At 36.2% G+C, this 22,500-nt stretch overlaps 1 protein-coding gene across 1 annotated transcript in view; it reads left to right on the top strand.

Moving 5' to 3' along the window:
- The window catches only part of LOC115223118 (phosphatidylinositide phosphatase SAC2-like), a 612,947-nt gene that overhangs the window by 80,173 nt on the left and 510,274 nt on the right, over positions 1 to 22,500 (top strand). The window contains 3 exon segments of the mRNA XM_036512108.1: positions 7,966 to 8,010; positions 9,334 to 9,513; positions 14,563 to 14,755. Of these exon segments, the coding sequence (XP_036368001.1) occupies positions 7,966 to 8,010; positions 9,334 to 9,513; positions 14,563 to 14,755 (418 nt within the window).

Genomic DNA, 22,500 nt, shown 5'->3' with positions numbered 1-22,500 from the left:
TATATATATATATATAAAATGATGATATATATACACTCACACACACGTATACATACATATATATATATATATATATATATATATATATAAAAGAATGCATGTGTGTGTGTTTATATAAGTATGTGTGTGTGTGTGTGTGGTGTGTGTGTTTGAAGATTTGGAACTTTCCTGTCTGTTTACATTTTATTTCAGTTAAAAAAAGAAAAAAAATGAAAGAAAACTTTATCTTTCGCTCCAAAAATGAAAGAAAAATTTATCTTTCGCTCCAAAAATGAAAGAAAAATTTATCTTTCGCTCCAAAAATGAAAGAAAAATTTATCTTTCGCTCCAAAATGAAAGAAAAATTTATCTTTCGCTCCAAAAATGAAAGAAAAATTTATCTTTCGCTCCAAAAATGAAAGAAAAATTTATCTTTCGCTCCAAAAATGAAAGAAAAATTTATCTTTCGCTCCAAAAATGAAAGAAAAATTTATCTTTCGCTCCAAAAATGAAAGAAAAATTTATCTTTCGCTCCAAAAATGAAAGAAAAATTTATCTTTCGCTCCAAAATGAAAGAAAAATTTATCTTTCGCTCCAAAAATGAAAGAAAAATTTATCTTTCGCTCCAAAAATGAAAGAAAAATTTATCTTTCGCTCCAAAAATGAAAGAAAAATTTATCTTTCGCTCCAAAAATGAAAGAAAAATTTATCTTTCGCTCCAAAAATGAAAGAAAAATTTATCTTCGCTCCAAAAATGAAAGAAAAATTTATCTTTCGCTCCAAAATGAAAGAAAAATTTATCTTTCGCTCCAAAAATGAAAGAAAAATTTATCTTTCGCTCCAAAATGAAAGAAAATTTATCTTTCGCTCCAAAAATGAAAGAAAAATTTATCTTTCGCTCCAAAATGAAAGAAAAATTTATCTTTCGCTCCAAAAATGAAAGAAAAATTTATCTTTCGCTCCAAAATGAAAGAAAAATTTATCTTTCGCTCCAAAAATGAAAGAAAAATTTATCTTTCGCTCCAAAAATGAAAAAAAATTTATCTTTCGCTCCAAAAATGAAAGAAAAATTTATCTTTCGCTCCAAAAATGAAAGAAAAATTTATCTTTCGCTCCAAAAATGAAAGAAAAATTTATCTTTCGCTCCAAAATGAAAGAAAAATTTATCTTTCGCTCCAAAAATGAAAGAAAAATTATCTTTCGCTCCAAAAATGAAAGAAAAATTTATCTTTCGCTCCAAAAATGAAAGAAAAATTTATCTTTCGCTCCAAAAATGAAAGAAAAATTTATCTTTCGCTCCAAAAATGAAAGAAAAATTTATCTTTCGCTCCAAAAATGAAGAAAAATTTATCTTTCGCTCCAAAAATGAAAGAAAATTTATCTTTCGCTCCAAAAATGAAAGAAAAATTTATCTTTCGCTCCAAAAATGAAAGAAAAATTTATCTTTCGCTCCAAAAATGAAAGAAAAATTTATCTTTCGCTCCAAAAATGAAGAAAAATTTATCTTTCGCTCCAGAAATGAAAGAAAAATTTATCTTTCGTTCCAGAAATGAAAGAAAAATTTATCTTTCGCTCCAAAAATGAAAGAAAAATTTATCTTTCGCTCAAAAATGAAAGAAAAATTTATCTTTCGCTCCAAAAATGAAAGAAAAATTTATCTTTCGCTCCAAAAATGAAAGAAAAATTTATCTTTCGCTCCAAAAATGAAAGAAAAATTTATCTTTCGCTCCAAAAATGAAAGAAAAATTTATCTTTCGCTCCAAAAATGAAAGAAAAATTTATCTTTCGCTCCAAAAATGAAAGAAAAATTTATCTTTCGCTCCAAAAATGAAAGAAAAATTATCTTTCGCTCCAAAAATGAAAGAAAAATATCTTTCGCTCCAAAAATGAAAGAAAAATTTATCTTTCGCTCCAAAAATGAAAGAAAAATTTATCTTTCGCTCCAAAAATGAAAGAAAAATTTATCTTTCGCTCCAAAAATGAAAGAAAAATTTATCTTTCGCTCCAAAAATGAAAGAAAAATTTATCTTCGCTCCAAAAATGAAAGAAAAATTTATCTTTCGCTCCAAAAATGAAAGAAAAATTTTCTTTCGCTCCAAAAATGAAAGAAAAATTTATCTTTCGCTCCAAAAATGAAAGAAAAATTATCTTTCGCTCCAAAAATGAAAGAAAAATTTATCTTTCGCTCCAAAATGAAAGAAAAATTTATCTTTCGCTCCAAAAATGAAAGAAAAATTTATCTTTCGCTCCAAAAATGAAAGAAAAATTTATCTTTCGCTCCAAAATGAAAGAAAATTTATCTTTCGCTCCAAAAATGAAAGAAAAATTTATCTTTCGCTCCAAAAATTTTAATACAAATTAATTAATTCCTGCAATTTTACCAAAGTGGGAAGTGGTGGTGGGTGGGAAATATAATAAAAGAAAATAATTAAAAATTAAGCAGAAAAAAATGCTCAAGGAATTTGTGTTTGTTTTTCTTTTTTTTATTTCTAAGTTTTCTTTGTGTTTGTTTGCTATTTTTGAGAAATATCTTCCTTCAGTGGCCACCCCACTTGATGTTACTTCCGAATTAAATTCGATTTGGTTCTTAATTAATCATGCAATTATTTATGTGTATTAAATAAGAAGGAAAGTAGAAGAGGTTGATGATACTTTGAGTATCACACAAAGTACTCTTATACTCCGAGGTGCTCTGTACCATTTTTCTGTTGTGTCAGTTTCCTCTAAGATGTTTCTCTTACTTCAAGAGATTCTTTAAAATCTTCCATCTGCCATTCTTTTACTTTTTTTACTTGTTTCAGTCATTTGACTGTGGCCATGCTGGAGCACCACCTTTATTATTATCATTATTCCTATTGCATTGACCCTTTGAAGGCCATCTTTGCTATTCATTTTTCAGAGTTGATAAAATAAAGTACCAGTCAAGTACTAGTGCCAATCTAGTAACTGATGTGCCCCTCCTCTCAAAATTATTGGCCTTATGACAAGATTAGCAGAAATGATTATTATTATTATAGAATTATTATACTCTACTGAAGTTACTCTGGGATGTTGTCTTGGAGATTGGTGAGAAAGTCTCCTCAGTTTTCAAGAATCCTTCTTGTGATTCTTGCAGGATACAGGCTGGCACTTTTCTGCAGATCAACAATACGAGCCTCATTTCCCTGTGTTCTTCAGTCTCTTTGGCAGCAGTTTGGATGCTGTGCTAAGTCCACCAATTATCACTGGAATAATTGCCACATCAGTCTTCCAGTTTCTTCAACGCTTGGGCTAGTTCTTGATAGTTCTCAGTCATCATCATCACTAGCATCATCATCATCATCATCATCATCATCATCATCATCATCATCATCTTCTTCTTCTTCTGTAGTAGCAGTTGTTTGGCAAAATTGTTAGTCTGTTGGAAAAAAAATATGAGTTCCAATTCTCCCCAAGTCAGTTTTGTCTTTCATTCTTCTTGGTGATAAGATAGATTGTTTTTGGATATTGGCAGAAGGCATCTGTTCTACAATGGTGCTTGTTGTTGATTGAATTCTTCATAGGAATCAGCCCCTGTATACCAAAAACCTGCACAGTCAAAGACTATCTCTTTAAAGAACAGTTGAAGGTGAGGTGAGAGGGATGGATCTTAAATGGTGAGGATTGATACAAATGGCATCGAATCATCAAATGTTTATTTCTGTTTCTTGGAAATCAAAAGAATAAATAAATAAATAAATAAATATAACAGAAAGAGTTGAGAAGCAAATCCTCTTCTGTTTTACTGACTTCTTACACCCTTGGGAAAGAATGAATGTTACCCAATTTTGGTTAAAAGTACTGATCTCTATAGAATATAAAAAAGCTTTTGGTAGAAGAGAGAATCTATGGTTTTGAACCGATTCTTAGTTGAACTGGTTCCCATTCAACTTTATCGAAATCGAATTGAACCAGCCAGGATCCCTGGTCTGGTGGTACGTAAAAAGTACTATCCGACTCGTGGCCGATGCCAGTGCCGCCTCGACTGGCTTCCGTGCCGGTGGCACATAAAATACACCAATCCGACCGTAGCCATTGCCAGCCTCGCCTGGCACCTGTGCAGGTGGCACATAAAAAGCACCCACTACACTCACGGAGTGGTTGGCGTTAGGAAGGGCATCCAGCTGTAGAAACATTGCCAGATAAGACTGGAGCCTGGTGCAGCCTTCTGGCTTCCCAGATCCCCGGTCGAACCGTCCAACCCATGCTAGCATGGAGAACGAACGTTAAACGATGATGATGATGATGATGATGTTTCATTAAATAAGCAATTCACAAAATGGATTTGTTAAATAAACAATCCAAGAGGTCATTTCGTTAATTAAATGACTGAAAGGTGTCTAAATCAGATGAAGATGCCGACGATCGCTCGGTTCAAAGTCTCTCTTGACCAGAAATGGCCTGAACTCTTTGTATGACCACCCTCCCTGCACATAACTCCCTGTCCCCCTACATGGCCTTGCTTTTGCTTTTTGAGCCAATAAAAATTGAATTGAATTGAATTGAAAAATCACTTTTGCTAATGAGTTATAGTTTTGAACAATTAATTAAGGGCTTTAACAAGGATTAAACTTAATATATCTATTACCACCAATGACTAACAAAGTCTCAAAGTGGCCACCCAGCCTGTTAAAAATCAGAGCTAAATCTCCATTAGATCAGGTTGTTCTCTCTTAAATGAAGAACTCACTGGATGATGTAGTCCTTGATACATTATGCCTCAAAAATTAAAAAAAGTTAGGATGATTACAGCCGGAATATCTACAATTGAATGGGGCTTTAAAATGGAGGTAAACAACAATTTTGATGGAAGAAAATACAACTCTTTATTCTGATGGTGGTTCCTGAAAGATGTGAAGAACTCAGCTCCCTTTTCTTATAAACTATTTCTGAAGTTCCTTAACAATCTTTTGGAAGATAGAAATTGGAGAATATTGAATTATAGCTAACAAGCTTTCAAGTGAAGACTCTTCAAAAACATTGTTCTTTGTCACAGCTCTGTCTGTCTGTCTGTCCTTCTTTATCTCTGTCTCTCCCTTTCTCTCCATCTTTGGTAAAATTGAAGAATACAAGAATACAAGCTGATCTTTTCAAGTATTGCATGTTACTTATCAAATATTCAGTGTATTAAAAAAGCAAACAAACAGAAAAATAATAATCTTCACAGCGAAGCATGTATTTCTCTGCTGATCCTAATAAATTTTGACAGTTCCATTCTAGTTTTATTAAATTTTAAATTCTATTTCCCTCTAACTTCATAAATGGATTAACACAATGCCTGTAGCTTGGATAGGAATACATGCCTCTGATTCTGTTTTTCTTGAGTGTTGTTTGAAATACATATTTTATGAGTTTTTTGTTTTTGTTTTTGTTTTTCAAGCTTCCATCTTTCGAAACTAGTTACCACAAGAGAAATGGCATATGTATGAAATACTATTAAGATTTTCGTAAATCTTTAATTTTATATTATTTTTATATTTCAATCTTTTAAAAAAACAACAACAAAAAGACAAAAACACACAGTGCCATAAATACGTGAGAAATGTCACTGAAACCTTTCTTCCGTAATACTATTTAAAAATCATTACATAATTTATTACATTTTTTTGACTTTCATCTTCTGGAACGAATTACTTCAGGAACCATAACACAGGCATGAATGAAAATCATTGACACCTTTTCTACATGAAGCTCTTTCAATGCCTTAATCATTAATTTTTTCTTTTTATCCATATTTTTTTGACAAAAATTTGCGAGAACAGTAGCATGAAATATATTTGAGAGCTACTATTATTCTCCTCTAATACTCTTTGAAATATTTCATTATTTTCCTGTCATTATATTTTCTTGTCTTTAATTCTTATTTTTTTGATTTTATTTTCTCGCTGATTCAATCTTTATCAAATTCTACCTGGAATTGAAATATTGTCTTTTTTTCTTTTCCAATTTTTTTTATTAAAAAAAAATTGTTTTCAAATATATTTCTTTGAGAAATAAGCTATATATATATATATATATATATATATATAAAAATAAGTACATATATACACACATACATACACACACACACTCACTCATTCACATATACACACTAATTTATATATGCATTTGTGTGTGTGTGTGTATATATATATATATATATATATATATATATTACATACACATTAACAGCAACAACAGATTAAATAATCCTGAATAGTTTTTCTTTGAACTGTGTCTTCATTTAATCTTTAATCAATTTAAATTTAGAAATTCTCTCCCTTTCCTTCATAAGCAAGAATTTTTATTAACACCAATGATTTTCCATCTCGCTACGAGGGAATTTCAATGGATTAAGTATTCTTTTTGACTCATTACATTATGTTAGCCTGCACTTAACTATATGTTCTTCATGCAGAAGAAAAACCGGGGAAATTTTCCAATTTCATATTTTTTCAATTTTTTTTGGGTTTGCTTTTGTGCTTTTGTTTTCAAGTGTCTCATTGATTGAAGGTTTTAAATTTTATCTTACTTTTGTTAAAATATGCTTATGTGTATCAGTGTAAAAGTTAGAAAGAGAGTATGTTTAAATTATTGCAGTGTATGCTGGTGTTTGTGTGTGTGTATATATGAAAGTGTGTATAAATCTATATGCTACTGTGCGTTTGTGTTTGTGTGCATTTTCATGTTTGAAGAAGAAATTCTAAATATAAATGTTCCAAACTTTACTCAGGTGATGTTTATATCTTCATTTTCTACGACTTGCATAACACATGCACTCACGTTTATACACACCTACATGTACGTACACACTTCATTTCTCACTTACACAAGCACTCCCTTTCACGCAAACACATTCACTCTTTTTCACTTATACATATTCTCCCTTTCACACACACACATACACACACATGTATACATGCACTACTTTCACATATGTATTCACTTCTTCCCTTTCACAGACACACGAATGCTTGCATTCCCTTTCACAGATATCTACTCACACATTATCTTGCACAGAATTTTACAGATTCAGTTACATTCACGCACACATTTCCATAGAAATATGCAGACTCAGTTGCATTCACACACATATATGTAATATATACAATCTTTTTGTTATCTTTTTTCATTTCACATCTCTTTTTGCTGTCACCAATTTTATCTCATATTCTATTCTTCATTCTTTGATTTCACATTTTATTGTTGTCATCTGATTTTGATCTGTTTTTGTCATCAGTTTTTACATTTCACCACATTTCCATCTTTCTCTTTCTTTTACAAGGGTGAGTCAGAAAGTAATGCCATTTTGTTTAGGACAGGTATAATTACCAACACAGGGACATGTGTCATACATCAAAATGAAGCTGGTCCTCTGTGGATCACATCCCTACTTCTCAACATAGTCATCGTTTCTCTCAATAGCAATGTTCCACCTTCGAATGAGAGCATGTATCCCTGCCTCGTAAAATTCTGTTGACTGTTCTTTGAACGACTTCTTCACTACAGTTTTCACTTCCTCATCACTAGAATAATTTAACACCTTCAGACCATCATCTCTTCGGCCCCATGAAAGAGGGTTTGAGAGGCAAACATTATTCCAGTGATGAGGAAGTGAAAACCGTAGTGAAGAAGTGGCTCAAAGAACAGTCAACAGAATTTTACTGGGCAGGGATACATGCTCTCATTCAAAGGTGGAACATTGCTATTGAGAGAAACAGTGACTATGTTGAGAAATAGGGATGTGATCCACAGAGGACCAGCTTCATTTTGATGTATGATACATATTCCTGTGTTGGTAATTATACCTGTCCTAAACAAAATGGCTTTACTTTCTGACTCACCCTCGTATTTTACAATCTTTTGTTGTTCCATTATTTCACATTTCTGGTAATCTCTTTTGCTTCATGTTTGCCATTCATCGTCTCCTATCATTTCATATTCATTTACCGTTAGTTCCTTCATGTTGTGTTTGCTTGTTCTTTACAGAAAGAAGTAAAAGATAAAGAAAAATTCGAAAGACGAATATACGAGGTAAGCTGCATTCTTTACGTCTCTAAAGTGTTTCCATCAACCAAAGCTGTGTCAACTAATCCTTTCTGGATAGTCACAAAGTTCTGTAATGCCTGCATTTAATTCTGGTTTCCAAAGAGTTCAACAGATAAGTAAGAAGTATTTCTATAGATTTCGAGGAGATCTATTGAGTCAAGTATGTCAATACCAACATCAAAATAAAAATCAAATGGAAATTGTATTTAAGACACCTGCGCCGGTGACATGTAAAAAGCACTGTCAGAACACGGCAGATGCCAGCGCCACCTGACTGGCATCTGTGCCGGTGACACGTAAAAGCACCAACCGATCGTGGCCGTTTGCCAGACTCCCCTGGCCCCTGTGCCGGTGGCACGTAAAAAACACCCACTACACTCACGGAGTGGTTGGCGTTAGGAAGGGCATCCAGCTGTAGAAACACTGCCAGATCAGGCTGGAGCCTGGTGCAGCCTCCATGTCTTACCAGACCCCAGTCGAACCGTCCAACCCATGCTAGCATGGAAAATGGACGTTAAATGATGATGATGTTGAAGATGCTGGATTATCACAGGTCACTTCATGAAAGGCAAGAACTGAACTCATCATTATTACTGTGCCTACCAGACAATTGTAAAACCATGTTTAGGGCATTGTGGAGGAAATACTCGATAAAAGCTGGAATTACTTAGATTTGTATAAAAATGGAGAATTCTAACTACAGAAGCTTGACTAATAGCAGAATATAAGCCCAAAACCAATACACGGATTAAATAAGGTGTTGTTAATGTGTGTGTGTGTGTGACTTTTTATCTTCATGCCATGCAATAGTTGTGAACAAACTTCCTCCTCATAGAAGCAGTGTGATTTGCTTCCAATCTTCCATGTAAATATTGTCGAGCTGTCATAGAGTTTGGGTCTGAAAGACTGAGGAAAACATTTCTTTGTGTTGAAATAAGGCAAAGGTTGGTAAAAGGAAAGGCATCCAACCATATAAGAATCTGCTTAAGCGTTTCATCCAATAGAATAAGTACTAGGCTTACAAAGAATAAGTCCTGGGGTCGATTTGCTCGACTAAAGGCGGTGCTCCAGCATGGCCGCAGTCAAAATGACTGAAACAAGGAAAAGAGTAAAGAGTATAGAAAACTGGAGATTAAAGTGATGAGGATAATGATGAAACATGTATGTGTGTGTGTGTGTGTGTGTGTGTGTGTGTGTGTGTGTTTGTGTGTGTGTGTGTGTGTGTGAATAAAATTTAAAAAGCAACAACGGAAATCTTCTGCTATTTTTGGTATCTTTTATGTTTTTTTTTTCTTCTTTTTTTAATAGGAATTGCTGAAGTTATTCAACGAGTCCAATTCCTTCTACTACAGCCTCACATTCGATCTAACTAACAGCATTCAAAGACAATACACCAATGATAAACCAGCAGACGAACCTCTGTGGAAACAGGCAGATGAACGTTTCTTTTGGAATCAGTATTTACTCAAAGAATTGCTGGAATCTAATGTAAGTCCAATTCTCTCCTGATTCTTATGTTTTGGCTTCTTTATATTTCTTTCTCTCTCTTCAGATGTTTTGAAACTCTGTGATTTTTGGGTGAATCCTACAGTATGGCGCCTTGGAGAAGTGTTTTCTACTGTAGACCTGGGCTGACTAAAGCCTTCTCAGTGAATTTGGTAGACAGAATCTATGTGGAAGCCTGTCATGTGTTTGTGTGTGTGTGTGTATATATATATATATATATATACTCTTTTACTCTTTTACTTGTTTCAGTCATTTGACTGTGGCCATGCTGGAGCACCGCCTTTAGTCGAGCAAATCGACCCCGGGACTTATTCTTTGTAAGCCCAGTACTTATTCTATCGGTCTCTTTTGCCGAACTGCTAAGTGATGGGGACGTAAACACACCAGCATCGGTTGTCAAGCAATGCTAGGGGGACAAACACAGACATACAAACACACACACACACACACACACACACATATATATATATATATACATATATACGACAGGCTTCTTTCAGTTTCCGTCTACCAAATCCACTCACAAGGCATTGGTCGGCCCGGGGCTATAGCAGAAGACACTTGCCCAAGTTGCCACACAGTGGGACTGAACCCGGAACCATGTGGTTGGTTAGCAAGTTACTTACCACACAGCCACTTCTATATATATATATATATATATATATATATCATCATCATCATTTAACATGTTTTCTACACACACACACACATCCTCCTCCTCCCTCTCCTTTGACATCCGTTTTCCATGCTGGCATGGGTTGGACGGTATGCAAGGTGCTGGCAGAGCCAGGAACACACCAGGTTCCATTATCTGTTTTGGTGTGGTTCCAATGGCCCTTATTTACACATTTATATAAAACTGTGCAACAAAATTTTAATTTTTTTTTTTGTCTTTGGTCCAGTAAATGTTATTTCCTGTTTGCTTCTATTTAGAAACGAAAGGAAGTGACCCCTGTTCCCTCCAAACTTTGCTTTCATGACCTTGGACATCAATGTTTTGAAACTGACCTATTTTTCCATTACATTTCAGACAGATTCAGTGTTCGGTTGCTGAAGCAGAATTTCCTAGAACTTTTGAGAACTTTCTAAAAGTTTCAAGAATTTCTAGAATGTTCTGGCAACATAGAGAGTGGTATAAATATAGGGATCATAAGTTGAACAGCTCAGTTTATTTCTAGGGGTCCAAGTGGAAACAAAGTTTGAGGAAAGCAAAGTTTGGAAGAAATATAAGCCATTTTGTCGTACTTTCTAGGAGTAATCAAACAGGAAATAACTGTTGCTACCCAAGGACAAAAATCTTGTTATGCAGGGTAACCAACCAAATGAATGAAGGGGACTCTCCATAGTCCCTCAACCTGCTAGAAATAACAACTGACTTTTCCTCATATTACATCCTTTCTACTAAAGGCACAAGGCATGAAATTTGTGGGGAAGGGACTAGTCGATGACATCGACCCCAGTGTTTCACTGGTACTTAATTTATCAACCCCGAAAGGATGAAAAGTAAAGTGGACCTCAGAGGAATTTGAACTCAGAACATAGCGACAGACGAAATACCTATTTCTTTACTACTAACAAGGGGCTAAACACAGAGAGGACAAACAAGGACAGATAAACAGATTAAGTTGATTATATCGACCCCAGCATGTGACTGGTACTTAATTTATCGACCCCGAAAGGATAAAAGGCAAATTTGACCTCGGCGGAATTTGAACTCAGAACGCAGTGGCAGACAAAATACCGCTAAGCGTTTTGTCTGGCATGCTAATGATTCTGTCATATTGAAACTGGTCACACTGGATAGTGTTATCCAAGATACACTCTGCATGATGGTCATAGTTGGAGTGCCTTTGAATTTAGATCTTCTAGATCAGATACAGCTTGTAATCGTTGTTTAATCCAATGTTACCTTTGAACAGTCACATGATCAAAGGTATCCCAGCCATGACTATCCCTTCTCTTTCCCCAGTTCGTTATCTTGTTTTGAAAAGACATTTGGATGAGGTTTTCTGGAGAATTTGTCTGCTATTTCTGTAGGTCAGTCAACAATAAGAAGCAGACTCTATATACAGAGCTACGGTTATACAGTCTCCACCACCACCACCAACATCGTCGCTGCCGCCACCACCACCACCATCATCATCATCATCTAGTGTCTGCATTTCCATGCTTGCATGGGTCGTATGGAGATTATTTGAAGCAGATTTTCTATGAATGGATGTCCATCCGTTCCTCTTTTTCCATGCAAAGTAACATTCCCACATGGCCACATCTAATTTTGTTGCGAATTATTGGAAAGGAACGGTACTGCTTGTACGACAGTGACACTCCTTTACGACTATCATGCAATGTTAAGACAACACAAAATCACACACACACACACCCACACACATGTACGATGGGCTTCTTTCAGTTTCGATCTATCAAATCCACCCAGGAGGCATTTTGTAGGCCCAGAGCTATTGTAGAAGACACTTGCCCAAGGTGTCACGCTGTGGGACCGAACCCGGAACCATGTGGTTGGGATCAAACCTGTTTTTACCCCTCTTGTTGCTATGCCGATGAGAATATATATTAAAATGAAACTCAACCCAGGTATCATAATGTGATGATATCAGGTAGTTTTGATCAGATTTGTGTCGGATATGGTTCTGACAAAATTCTTTCTACCTCAGGAACTAAACTCTTTACTCTCTTTTACTCTTTTACTTGTTTCAGTCATTTGACTGTGGCCATGCTGGAGCACCGCCTTTAGTCGAGCAAATCAACCCCAAGACTTATTCTTTTGTAAGCCTAGTACTTACTCTAGCGGTCTCTTTTGCCAAACCACTATATATATCTATCTATATATATATATATATATACATATATATTATATATTATATATATTACATATAGATAGATATACAGACAGACTAACAGACTTATTCTATCGGTCTCTTTTGCCGAACCGCTAAGTTACGGGGACGTAAACACACCAGCATCGGTTGTCAAGCAGTGCTAGGGGGACAAACACAGACACACAAACACAAATATATATACATATACATATATACGACGGGCTTCTTTCAGTTTCCGTCTACCAAATCCACTCACAAGGCATTGGTCAGCCCGAGGCTATAGCAGAAGACACTTGCCCAAGGTGCCACGCAGTGGGACTGAACCCGGAACCATGTGGTTCGTAAGCAAGCTACTTACCACACAGCCACTCCTACGCCTAAACATCCAAGAAGAAAGAAAATTACAAAATTTTATCGCTGCTGGGACGGAAATTAGACCCAGTTTAATCCGAAGACCCAATCTTCAGTGACATGATAGTGTTAACAAATACAAACCTTGTGTGTGTGTGGTGTGTGTGTGTGTATTTTAAGAAAGTTTCATCGTTAAGTTTTACCGTTCATGATACATACATTTGAAAATAAATCATCTTGTATAAAAATATGAAAAAAAAAAAAAATGTACGGCACTCAAGGGAAACAATTCTCATGTTCTTGAAACTTGAATTGAGAGTTGCTTCCCTTGTATCACTCTGGCTGCTCATTATTTTAGGCGCGGACCAGAGTAAACCGATTGACTTTGTTTGAAGTTTCGAAAGTTACGGATATTTTCTTTTCCTGTGGTGATTTAACGGAAAACAACGGAGTAGCACCCCTACACCTCATTTGCATCTATCGAAATTTTTTTAGTTCGCACCTTGTGGTGCGAACTAACTGCAATAATAGTTATATTTTTTATTGTAATAAAAATATTCGTTTGGTGAAGGAAACGGAGGCTTCGTGTCCCTGAATTGACGCATTAGTCAATTAGGGGACATGGTTTATATGGTCACACAATCTTCTAGAAATAGCAGCTAAATCTACCACAAATCATATTTAACTGACTTTGGAAATGGAGCTACACATTAGATAATGTAACCTGAGGTATACTGTGCCTTAAAAAAGAAAGTAAAAAAGATGGGATGGTTATGGTTGGAATGTCTTTGATAATAAACCTGCTGCTCAGTATGGTCTAACTTGGGGCACAGTAATGATACTCTGGTGAAACTAATCAGTGATGGGATCAGAAGAATGGACCTTCGTTGCAACTTTAGAATTCTCTTCTCCATTTATTAAAATCTAAAAGAATTCCTCTCAACACATGGCTAAGATGCTCCCCCACTACTCCTGCACATGATCTGAGATGCACATATTGTCAGCCAATAAGGGACATGCTCAACTGGTCAAGCAACTGACAAGGAAATCTGTGGTTATTGAGCAGAATATTTGCTATAACGATATTTCTGCTTCAGCAATCCAGTACTGAATCTGTCTGAAATGTAATGGAAAATTGGTCAGTTTCAAAACATTGATGTCCAGGTCAGAAAAGCAAAGTTTAAAGGGAATAGTTGATATTTCCTTTGATTTCTAGACAGAAGCAAACAAATAGGAAATAACACTCACTGACCAAAGATGACACAAAAAAAAAAAATTTTACACAGGCGTCGGAGTGGCTGTGTGGTAAGTAGCTTGCTTACGAACCACATGGTTCCGGGTTCAGTCTCACTGCGTTGCACCTTGGGCGAGTGTCTTCTGCTATGGCCCTGGGCCGACCAAAGCCTTGTGAGTGGATTTTGCAGATGGAAACTGAAAGAATCCTGTCGTATATATGTATATATGTAAGTGTGTGTATATGTTTGACAACCGATGCTGGTGTGTTTATGTCCCCGTAACTTAGCGGTTTGGCAAAAGAGACCAATAGAATAAGTACTAGGCTTCCAAAGAATAAGTCCTGGGGTCGATCTGCTCGACTAAAGGTGGTGCTCCAGCATGGACACAGTCAAACAACTGAAATAAAAGGGTAAAGTGTTATTAAAAATGCATTCTGGCTACAACCATCCTCATCTTCTGTTGGTAATTCTATCTTAGGACAGCATTATCTAAGTTGCCCTTCCCATTTCATGATGGCAGGCTGTAATTTTAGTTAGATTTGGTTGTTACTTCTAGCAACTGTCTTGGTTACTTGGTGCTTTATTTCGTAATTCATTTGTTGCAGGATGAAGCGGCAAAGCACTGGATTGTACCAATTATTCAAGGATTTATACAGAATGAACTTTGTCTCATGGAGTTTGACATAAACAAAAGTTTGACTCCAACTGGCACTGTCATGTTTGACTCCGCAAGATTCCAGAAAGATCCCCTCAAATATTGGCTTACCATTATTTCAAGACGCAGTCGTCACAGAGCTGGTAAGAACTGCTCGTTTTTTAAATTTAATTTTATTTTATACTTTTATAATTTATAATTTTATTTTATACTAATCAAAACTGAAATCGTTCAACATCAATTGAAATTGTAGCTGTGATACCAGTGCCGGTGGCACGTAAGAGAACCATCCAAACGTGGCCATTGCCAATGCCGCCCCGACTGGCCCCTGTGCCGGTGGCATGTAAAAAGCACCATCCGATTGTGGCCATTGCCAGCCTTGTCTGGCCCCCGTGTCGGTGGTACGTAAAAGGCACCATCCGATCGTGGCCGTTTGCCAGCCTCGTCTGGCACCTGTGCAGGTGGCACATAAAAAGCACCCACTACACTCACAGAATGGTTGGCGTTAGGAAGGGCATCCAGCTGTAGAAAGACTGCCAGATCAGACTGGGCCTGGTGCAGCCTTCTGGCTTCCCAGACCCCAGTTGAACCGTCCAACCCATGCTAGCATGGAAAACGGACGTTAAACAATGATGATGATGATGATGATGACTTTTGTAGTTTGATGAAATATGAATTACTGTCTCCTTGTGTGAGGTTAATGAGTGCAGTGCAATGTAGGGTCAGGTAGGGCAGGGCTTGGCTAGACAAGAGAATTCAAAGATAAGTCAGGGCAGGGCAAGAGTTGTTTGTTTTATACTTGTCATCATCATCATCATCATCATCTGTCCATTTTCCATGCTGGCATGGGTTGGACAGTTTGACAGGAGTTGGTGGACCAAAGAACTGCCCCATGTTTCACTGTCTGTTTTGGCATGGCTTTTCCAGCTGGATGCCCTTCCTAAAGCTGACTTCCTTGCAGAGTGGACTGAGTGCTGTTCACGTGGCACCAGTGCCAGCAAGGTCTGCAGTGGCACAATTCTTATATTTGGGTGCCCTTCCAATCAGAAACTACCTGACAGTGTGAACTGGACACTTCTTACATTGCACCAGCACTGGTAGGGTCCCCAAATAATTTGTAAGACAAAGAGCGTTTAAGAGGAGGTGGGAGAGGGCTTTGGAGGAGGTGGACTTGCGTCCAATGATGAGAGATTAGAATATGACTGAGGGACAGAAACAAGTGTCTTGCTCTAGAGAAGATACATGGTTCTCCCAGTCAGAGGTGGGAGAGAGAGAGAGAGAGAGAGAGAGAGAGAAAGATAGAGATAGAGAGAGTATAAGTATATAATCATAAAAATATAATTATAATTAAGGGCGCTGGAGGGCCAATACCCTAAAAGTAGATGTCAAATGTAGATATTATATACTTAAAAATTCATTTTACTGATTTGGTGGTTTTTATGCACTAGCCACTGATATAATCATTTTAGTGATTATATCCTCAATTTATACTTATGCATATATATATATATATATATATATATATATATATATATATATGTATATATATATATATATATATATAGTTAATCCAAACAAGAAAGCACAAAAAAAACACAACAATGCGAGGACGTGGAACAAATATAGTATTATTGGACGCTCAGGAAAGAAGGGAAGAAGGAGGGTTTAACGTTTCGAGCGGAGCTCTTCGTCGGAAACATAGGAGAAGGAAGATCCAGAGAAGGGAAGACAGAGGAAAAAAAATCGCCAATGGTACACATATATATATATAAAGCGGATGATTAATCTATACAATGAAGTTCTGCAAATCCAATCATATTTGTTAAAAATGGAGGAGATAAGATGTTAAAAAGTTGTAGGAAATTTATTCATGCATACAATCGTTTTGTGCAATTATATCTATAAATTCGTTTTAGAATTTGCAAATATCAAAGTACTCGTCAGTGCAGAAAAATAATAGGAACTTAAAATAAGAGCAGAGAAATTGGATCTATGAGTTTCATGTTTGTCTGTTCCTATTCATGTGTGATAGTGATGGGAGTTATGATAATTGATATGACTTCCATCACTATCACACATGGATAAGAACAGACAAACATAAAAGTCATAGATCCAACTTCTCTGCTCTTATTTTAAGTTCCTATTATTTTTCTGCACTGACGAGTACTTTGATGTTTGAAAATTCTAAAATGAATTTATATCTATGTATGAAACGATTGTTTGCATGAATAAACTTCTTGCAACTTTGTAACATCTTCTCTTCTCCATTTCTGACAAATATGACTGGATTTGTAGAACTTCATTCTATAAATTAATCATACACTTAATATACTAATACTACTTTCCATATCTATACCAATTTACACCAATCTTTTTGAAAGGACGAATCCACATTCAACCTTTTATACACATATATAATGAGCATATATATATATATATATATATATATGTATGTGTGTGTGTGTTTGTATATATATATATATATATATGTGTGTGTGTGTGTGTGTGTGTTTGTATATATATTTATATGTACATGTATATTTGTATAAATATATGTATATTTGTACAAATATATGTGTATTTTGCATAAATATATATATATATATATTCTGCCAACACCAGAACTCCACCCACAAAAATCCTTGCTCTGTGTTTGGTGGAACAGGAAAGGTATCATCCATTATGAGCTACTGGAACATGGAAGGAACATCAATGCAGATGTCTATTGTCAACAACTTGACTGTGTAATTGAGTAATTATGCCGAAGGTGGCCAGCTTTGGTAAAACGGAAAGGTGTTATTCTTCAGCATGACAAGACATGGTCACACTCTTCAAAACAAACCCAAGAAAAAATAAGATTATTAGGATGGGAAGTTCTCTAAATCCTCCACAACTCACCTGACTTAGCACCTATGAATTGCCATCTGTTCTGATTACTGAAACATTTTACAAAAGACAAAGCATTCAGAAACAGAGGAATTTGAAAACGGTTTTTCAGACTTTTTCTCAGGTAAAGAAATGGGTTTCTTTGAATGTGGCATAGAAAAGTTATTTTCCTGTTGGGCTGCAGTCATGGAAAACGATGGTGATTACATTCTTGATTAAAACTATTCAGATCAATGTAGTTTACATTCGTTTTGATATCCTTTCTGGTAAAATGCAATTACTTACCAAACACCCTCATATCTCATCATTATCATCATTATTATCATCATCATCATCATCTTTTAACATCTGTTGTCCATGCTGCCCAGGGTTGGATGGGTTGACCAGAGCTGGCAAGCTGCACCAGACTCCAGTCAGTCATGTCATGGTTTCTACAGCTGGATGCTCTTCCTAACATCAACCACTTTACAGAGTGTGCTTTTACATGGGCACATTTATGTGGCTATATATCTATGTTATGTAACACACACACACACGTGTGTGTGTTTATATGAATATATATATATATATATATATAGGGAGAGTTTACAAAAAAAAAACAAAAGATGAAGACAGGTGGTGTACAAAACAAACAGATGTATTAGTATAACTCTCAGGAATAGAAAAAGTCTTTTACGTTTCGAGTCGACGTTCTTCTACAGAAAGGGAATCAGAAAAAACAAGGAGAGAGAAAAAGGTGTGTAGTGGCTAACGATCTATCATATATGGTAATTGTCTACTCCTTCTGTAGAGTTTGACCATCTCCTGTACCTACACCTTAGCAGCATCATGACATCTGATGTGGCTTTTTAAACTAGACAATGCTCTGAAACGACACGCACATAGACTGCATATCCAATTTGGACCAAGTTCTGTGCTTTGTGGATCTTAAAATGTCTTTTGAGGCCTCCGTTAAATTTGCAGACCTGGCATACATTGCATTGAAAAGTGTGCACAGGCATATAGGCAGAATAGCTGGTGGAGGTTCGTTTTCCATGGGTACGCAAATGAGATTTGAGCCCAGCAAAAGACAGGCATGGTCTGTCACAAATTGTGCACACAAAAAGGTCATTGTGATTCACCTTCCTGGTCATAACAGTCTTCCTTAAATCTCTTTTGAGTTTTGCATGCGTTACCCTGGCCTCTTCAAATGCTTTCACTCCATATATCATCATCATCATCGTTTAACGTCCGTTTTCCGCGCTAGCACGGGTTGGACGGTTCGACCGGGGTCTGGGAGCCAGGGGCTGCACCAGGCTCCAGTCTGATCTGGCAGTGTTTCTACAGCTGGATGCCCTTCCTAACACCAACCACTCCGCGAGTGTAGTGGGTGCTTTTTACGTGCCACCGGTACAGGTGCCAGGGGAGTTTGGCATCGGCCACGGTCGGTTGGTGCTTTTAACGTGCCACCAGCACGGAAGCCAGTCAAGGCGGCGCTGGAGACAAGGTGGCGCTGGGAAAGATTTATATATATATGTATATGTGTGTATATATGCACACATGCACGTGTAAGTTTCAGTTCTTGTGTGCTGTATTATACATGAATCTTACATTAATTAAGATCAAACCATCAAAAACACCAATATTTTAATTAATCTTTCCACTCCTGCGAATGGTTGATTTATATCTGCCATGAATGTGGCCAGTTAATTGTGTACTTTCACTGGGAAAAGAAGACTGGGGTATGTCTACCCTGAAGAATGCTCAACGAACCATGAAATGAGTCCCTTGAGAGTCTCCACTCTGCCTTTTTTTCTTTTCTTTTCTTTTTTTTTTGTTTTTTTTTTTGCTATACATCAAAAATACAGTCTGAATGTGTTTATAAAAAATTATACACAGTTAAATGGCTTTCAAATATTTACATTTAGTTCAATTCTTTTGATCTATGCTATATATCACACACACACACAAGTACACACATTTATATGTGTATGTGCGTTTATATATATATATATATATATATATATATATAGCAAATAAGAAAGTGGAGAGGATATGAAAATCGACAGACATCGGCCGGTAACCATTCCAGTATGTCTCTTATTCCAATGTATTAGATATTCTGGAATGTTTACCGACTGATGTCTGTCGATTTCATATCCTCTCCACTTTCTTATTTGCCATATAAATCAAGGGTAAACCACTCAGTTTCAGGATTGCCACGCAATAGCTAGCACTTGGGTATGAATAATTGGGTTCACTACCAGCAGTATATTGGATAGGTACTATCCCTTAGTTGGTTTCCCAACCTCTAACTCACACAGATATGTATGTATGTATGTGTGACAACCTGGCCACTGGTGGTGGTGTAACACACCATACTAATCATATCTGTCGGGCATGTGGAAGAGAGTGTAATTCAGCAGGAGGACTTAAACGACATGCAAAGGTACATAAAGCCCAGTTACAACTACAGCCGGCTATTACCAGTAAAGGTTTTAGTTGCCAATTCTGTACAAGACATTGTAGATCTTTAGCTGGGCTAAAAAGTCACATTCGATCACAGCACCAGTAACAGTTAAGCTTCGTGCAATAGCCATACTCGATAATGAGGGGGAAGCTTTAATAATATATATATATATATATATATATATATATAATATATATATATATATATATAATGATAATAATAATAAAGTGTAAAATCATTAATGATTTTTGCCAAGTGGTCAGCGTGGAAATGAAACCTCATAGGTGAATTTTATAAATATTTTATAATTATATACATAATTATAACAAGGGCTTGGCTTGGGCCTTACCACACACTGAAAAATAGACGTCAAAAGACACTGTTACCACCATAAATTCTCCGAGGAAAACACACTACATAATAGGCCAGTAGAAGAAAGAAAATGAAAATGATCATTATGCCAACGCTGTGTGTGTTTGTGTGTATGTTTGTGTGTGTGTGTGTGTGTATGTTGTATTGTGTGTTGTGTGTAAGTTGACTGCCCAGTCAAAGCTGGTCTGAGGCTAAGCAACACCACCACGAATAGCTGAAAAGGAAAGTGACCCAGTGTTAGTGGGTAGGGTGGGATTTGAACTCAGAATCATGCCACACCGAAGTAGATCAAGTCATCTTTACTACACATAGTTTTCTACAAAGATACACGATCCAGATTTGTAATGGAATGTGATTATGTGATGTTTATGCCATGCCCAGTATCACTGAGTGATGTCAGTGAAGTGACTTCAGCTGGGAATGAAACAACATACCTGTTGCATTGTCTTGAGAATATGGTCTCATTCCAAGAATGGAATCATTATTTCTGCTATGCTGCCTTGTTTTTAATAATTCTAATAACTAAAATATTCCACTATTAACTGTGACAGTCCTTTGTTAACCTTTTTGTTACCATATTTCTGTTGAGATGTTCTGTGTTTCTTTCAATTACTTTAAATATAACAAAGAATTTAGTAAAATAACTTAGTTATCATTCAGCTAGTGTTAGGAACATAAATTGTGACTAAGGTTTGGTGGAAGATTTTAATTCAAAACTTATGAAAACAAGACATTTGTACTACAGAGCCAGCGGTGGTTTCAGCCAGGTTGGTATCAAAAGAGCTAAGAATTGTTTCTTATTATATATTTTAACCCTTTTGTTAACGTATTTATTTTGAGATGCTCTGTGTTTCTTTCAATTTATTTTAAATATAACAAAGAATATAGTAAAATAACTTAGTTATCATTCAGCTAGTGTTAGGAACATAAATTGTGACTAAGGTTTGGTGGAAGATTTTAATTGAAATCTTATGAAAACACGACATTTATACTCAGAGCCAGAGCCGGTTTCAGCTGGGTTGGTAACGAAAGGGTTAAATGTTGTATTGAGTTGTAAATTGTGATATTCCGCTGTTAACTGTGGCATTTCATTTTTAATTGTGGTATTGAACTGTTAACTGTGATGTTCCAGTGTTAACCTGGCTTTCCACTGTTAACTGTGGTAATCTGTTTACTTTTTACAACCTAAGCTCAAACTATTAAGAGTATTTCGTTTTTGGATTTGCTTTGCAAGATTCTTTATGTGAGTTTGTGTGTTGAAGCATATTCTGTTGTGTCTGGGGAGAGTCATTCTCTTTTAGTGCCTCGAAATTTCACACACTCACCAGTAAAATTTCCACTTATTTCGTTTTCATTTTTCTAAACTGTCGAAAAGGTTGCAATGAAAATTTTAGAAAAATAAAAAAGAAATAAGGAGAAATTTTACCTGTGAGTGTTTTAAATACGGCACTAAAAGATAATGACTCTCCCCAGACACAACAGAATATTAAGAGTGTGTTGATCACATGTAACCTTATCTTGTTCATATTTCTAATGATAGAAACTACTCATGTATTTTTAATTAAAACTGAAAAATAACCCAAAATCTGCAGAAATTTAATAAGATTATTAACTTGTGTGCTATTGAAATGGTGTTTGGAATATAGTAGCAAAAAGTTGTTGCATGAAATAATAATGGATGGTTTTAATTGAGATATGAACAGTTTTAAAATGAGATGATTTGTGGAGGGGATGGAAGCACTCCGTCGGTTATGACAATGAGGGTTCCGGTTGATCCGAATCAACGGAACAGCCTGCTTGTGAAATTAACGTGTAAGTGGCTGAGCACTCCACAGACACGTGCACCCTTAACGTAGTTCTCGGGGATATTCAGCGTGACACAGAGAGTGACAAGGCCAGCCCCTTGAAATACAGGTACAACAGAAACAGGAAGTAAGAGTGAGAGAAATTTGTGGTGAAAGAGTACAGCAGGGATCACCACCATCCCCTGCCGGAGCCTCGTGGAGCTTTAGGTGTTTTCGCTCAATAAACACTCACAACGCCCGGTCTGGGAATCGAAACCGCGAGTCCGCTGCTCTAACCACTGGGCCATTGCGCCTCCACAGATGATTTGTATGATGGAGCTGGAGCCAGTGTTGGTTCTGTTGGTGCCAAAAAGGTTAACAGCAATTATTTAGCAGG

This window comes from Octopus sinensis, linkage group LG22 (assembly GCF_006345805.1).
Source record: "Octopus sinensis linkage group LG22, ASM634580v1, whole genome shotgun sequence".
In the NCBI taxonomy this organism is placed as follows: domain Eukaryota; kingdom Metazoa; phylum Mollusca; class Cephalopoda; order Octopoda; family Octopodidae; genus Octopus; species Octopus sinensis.
Note: the sequence above shows the minus strand (reverse complement) of the source record. Positions and strands in the feature narration are given on the sequence as shown.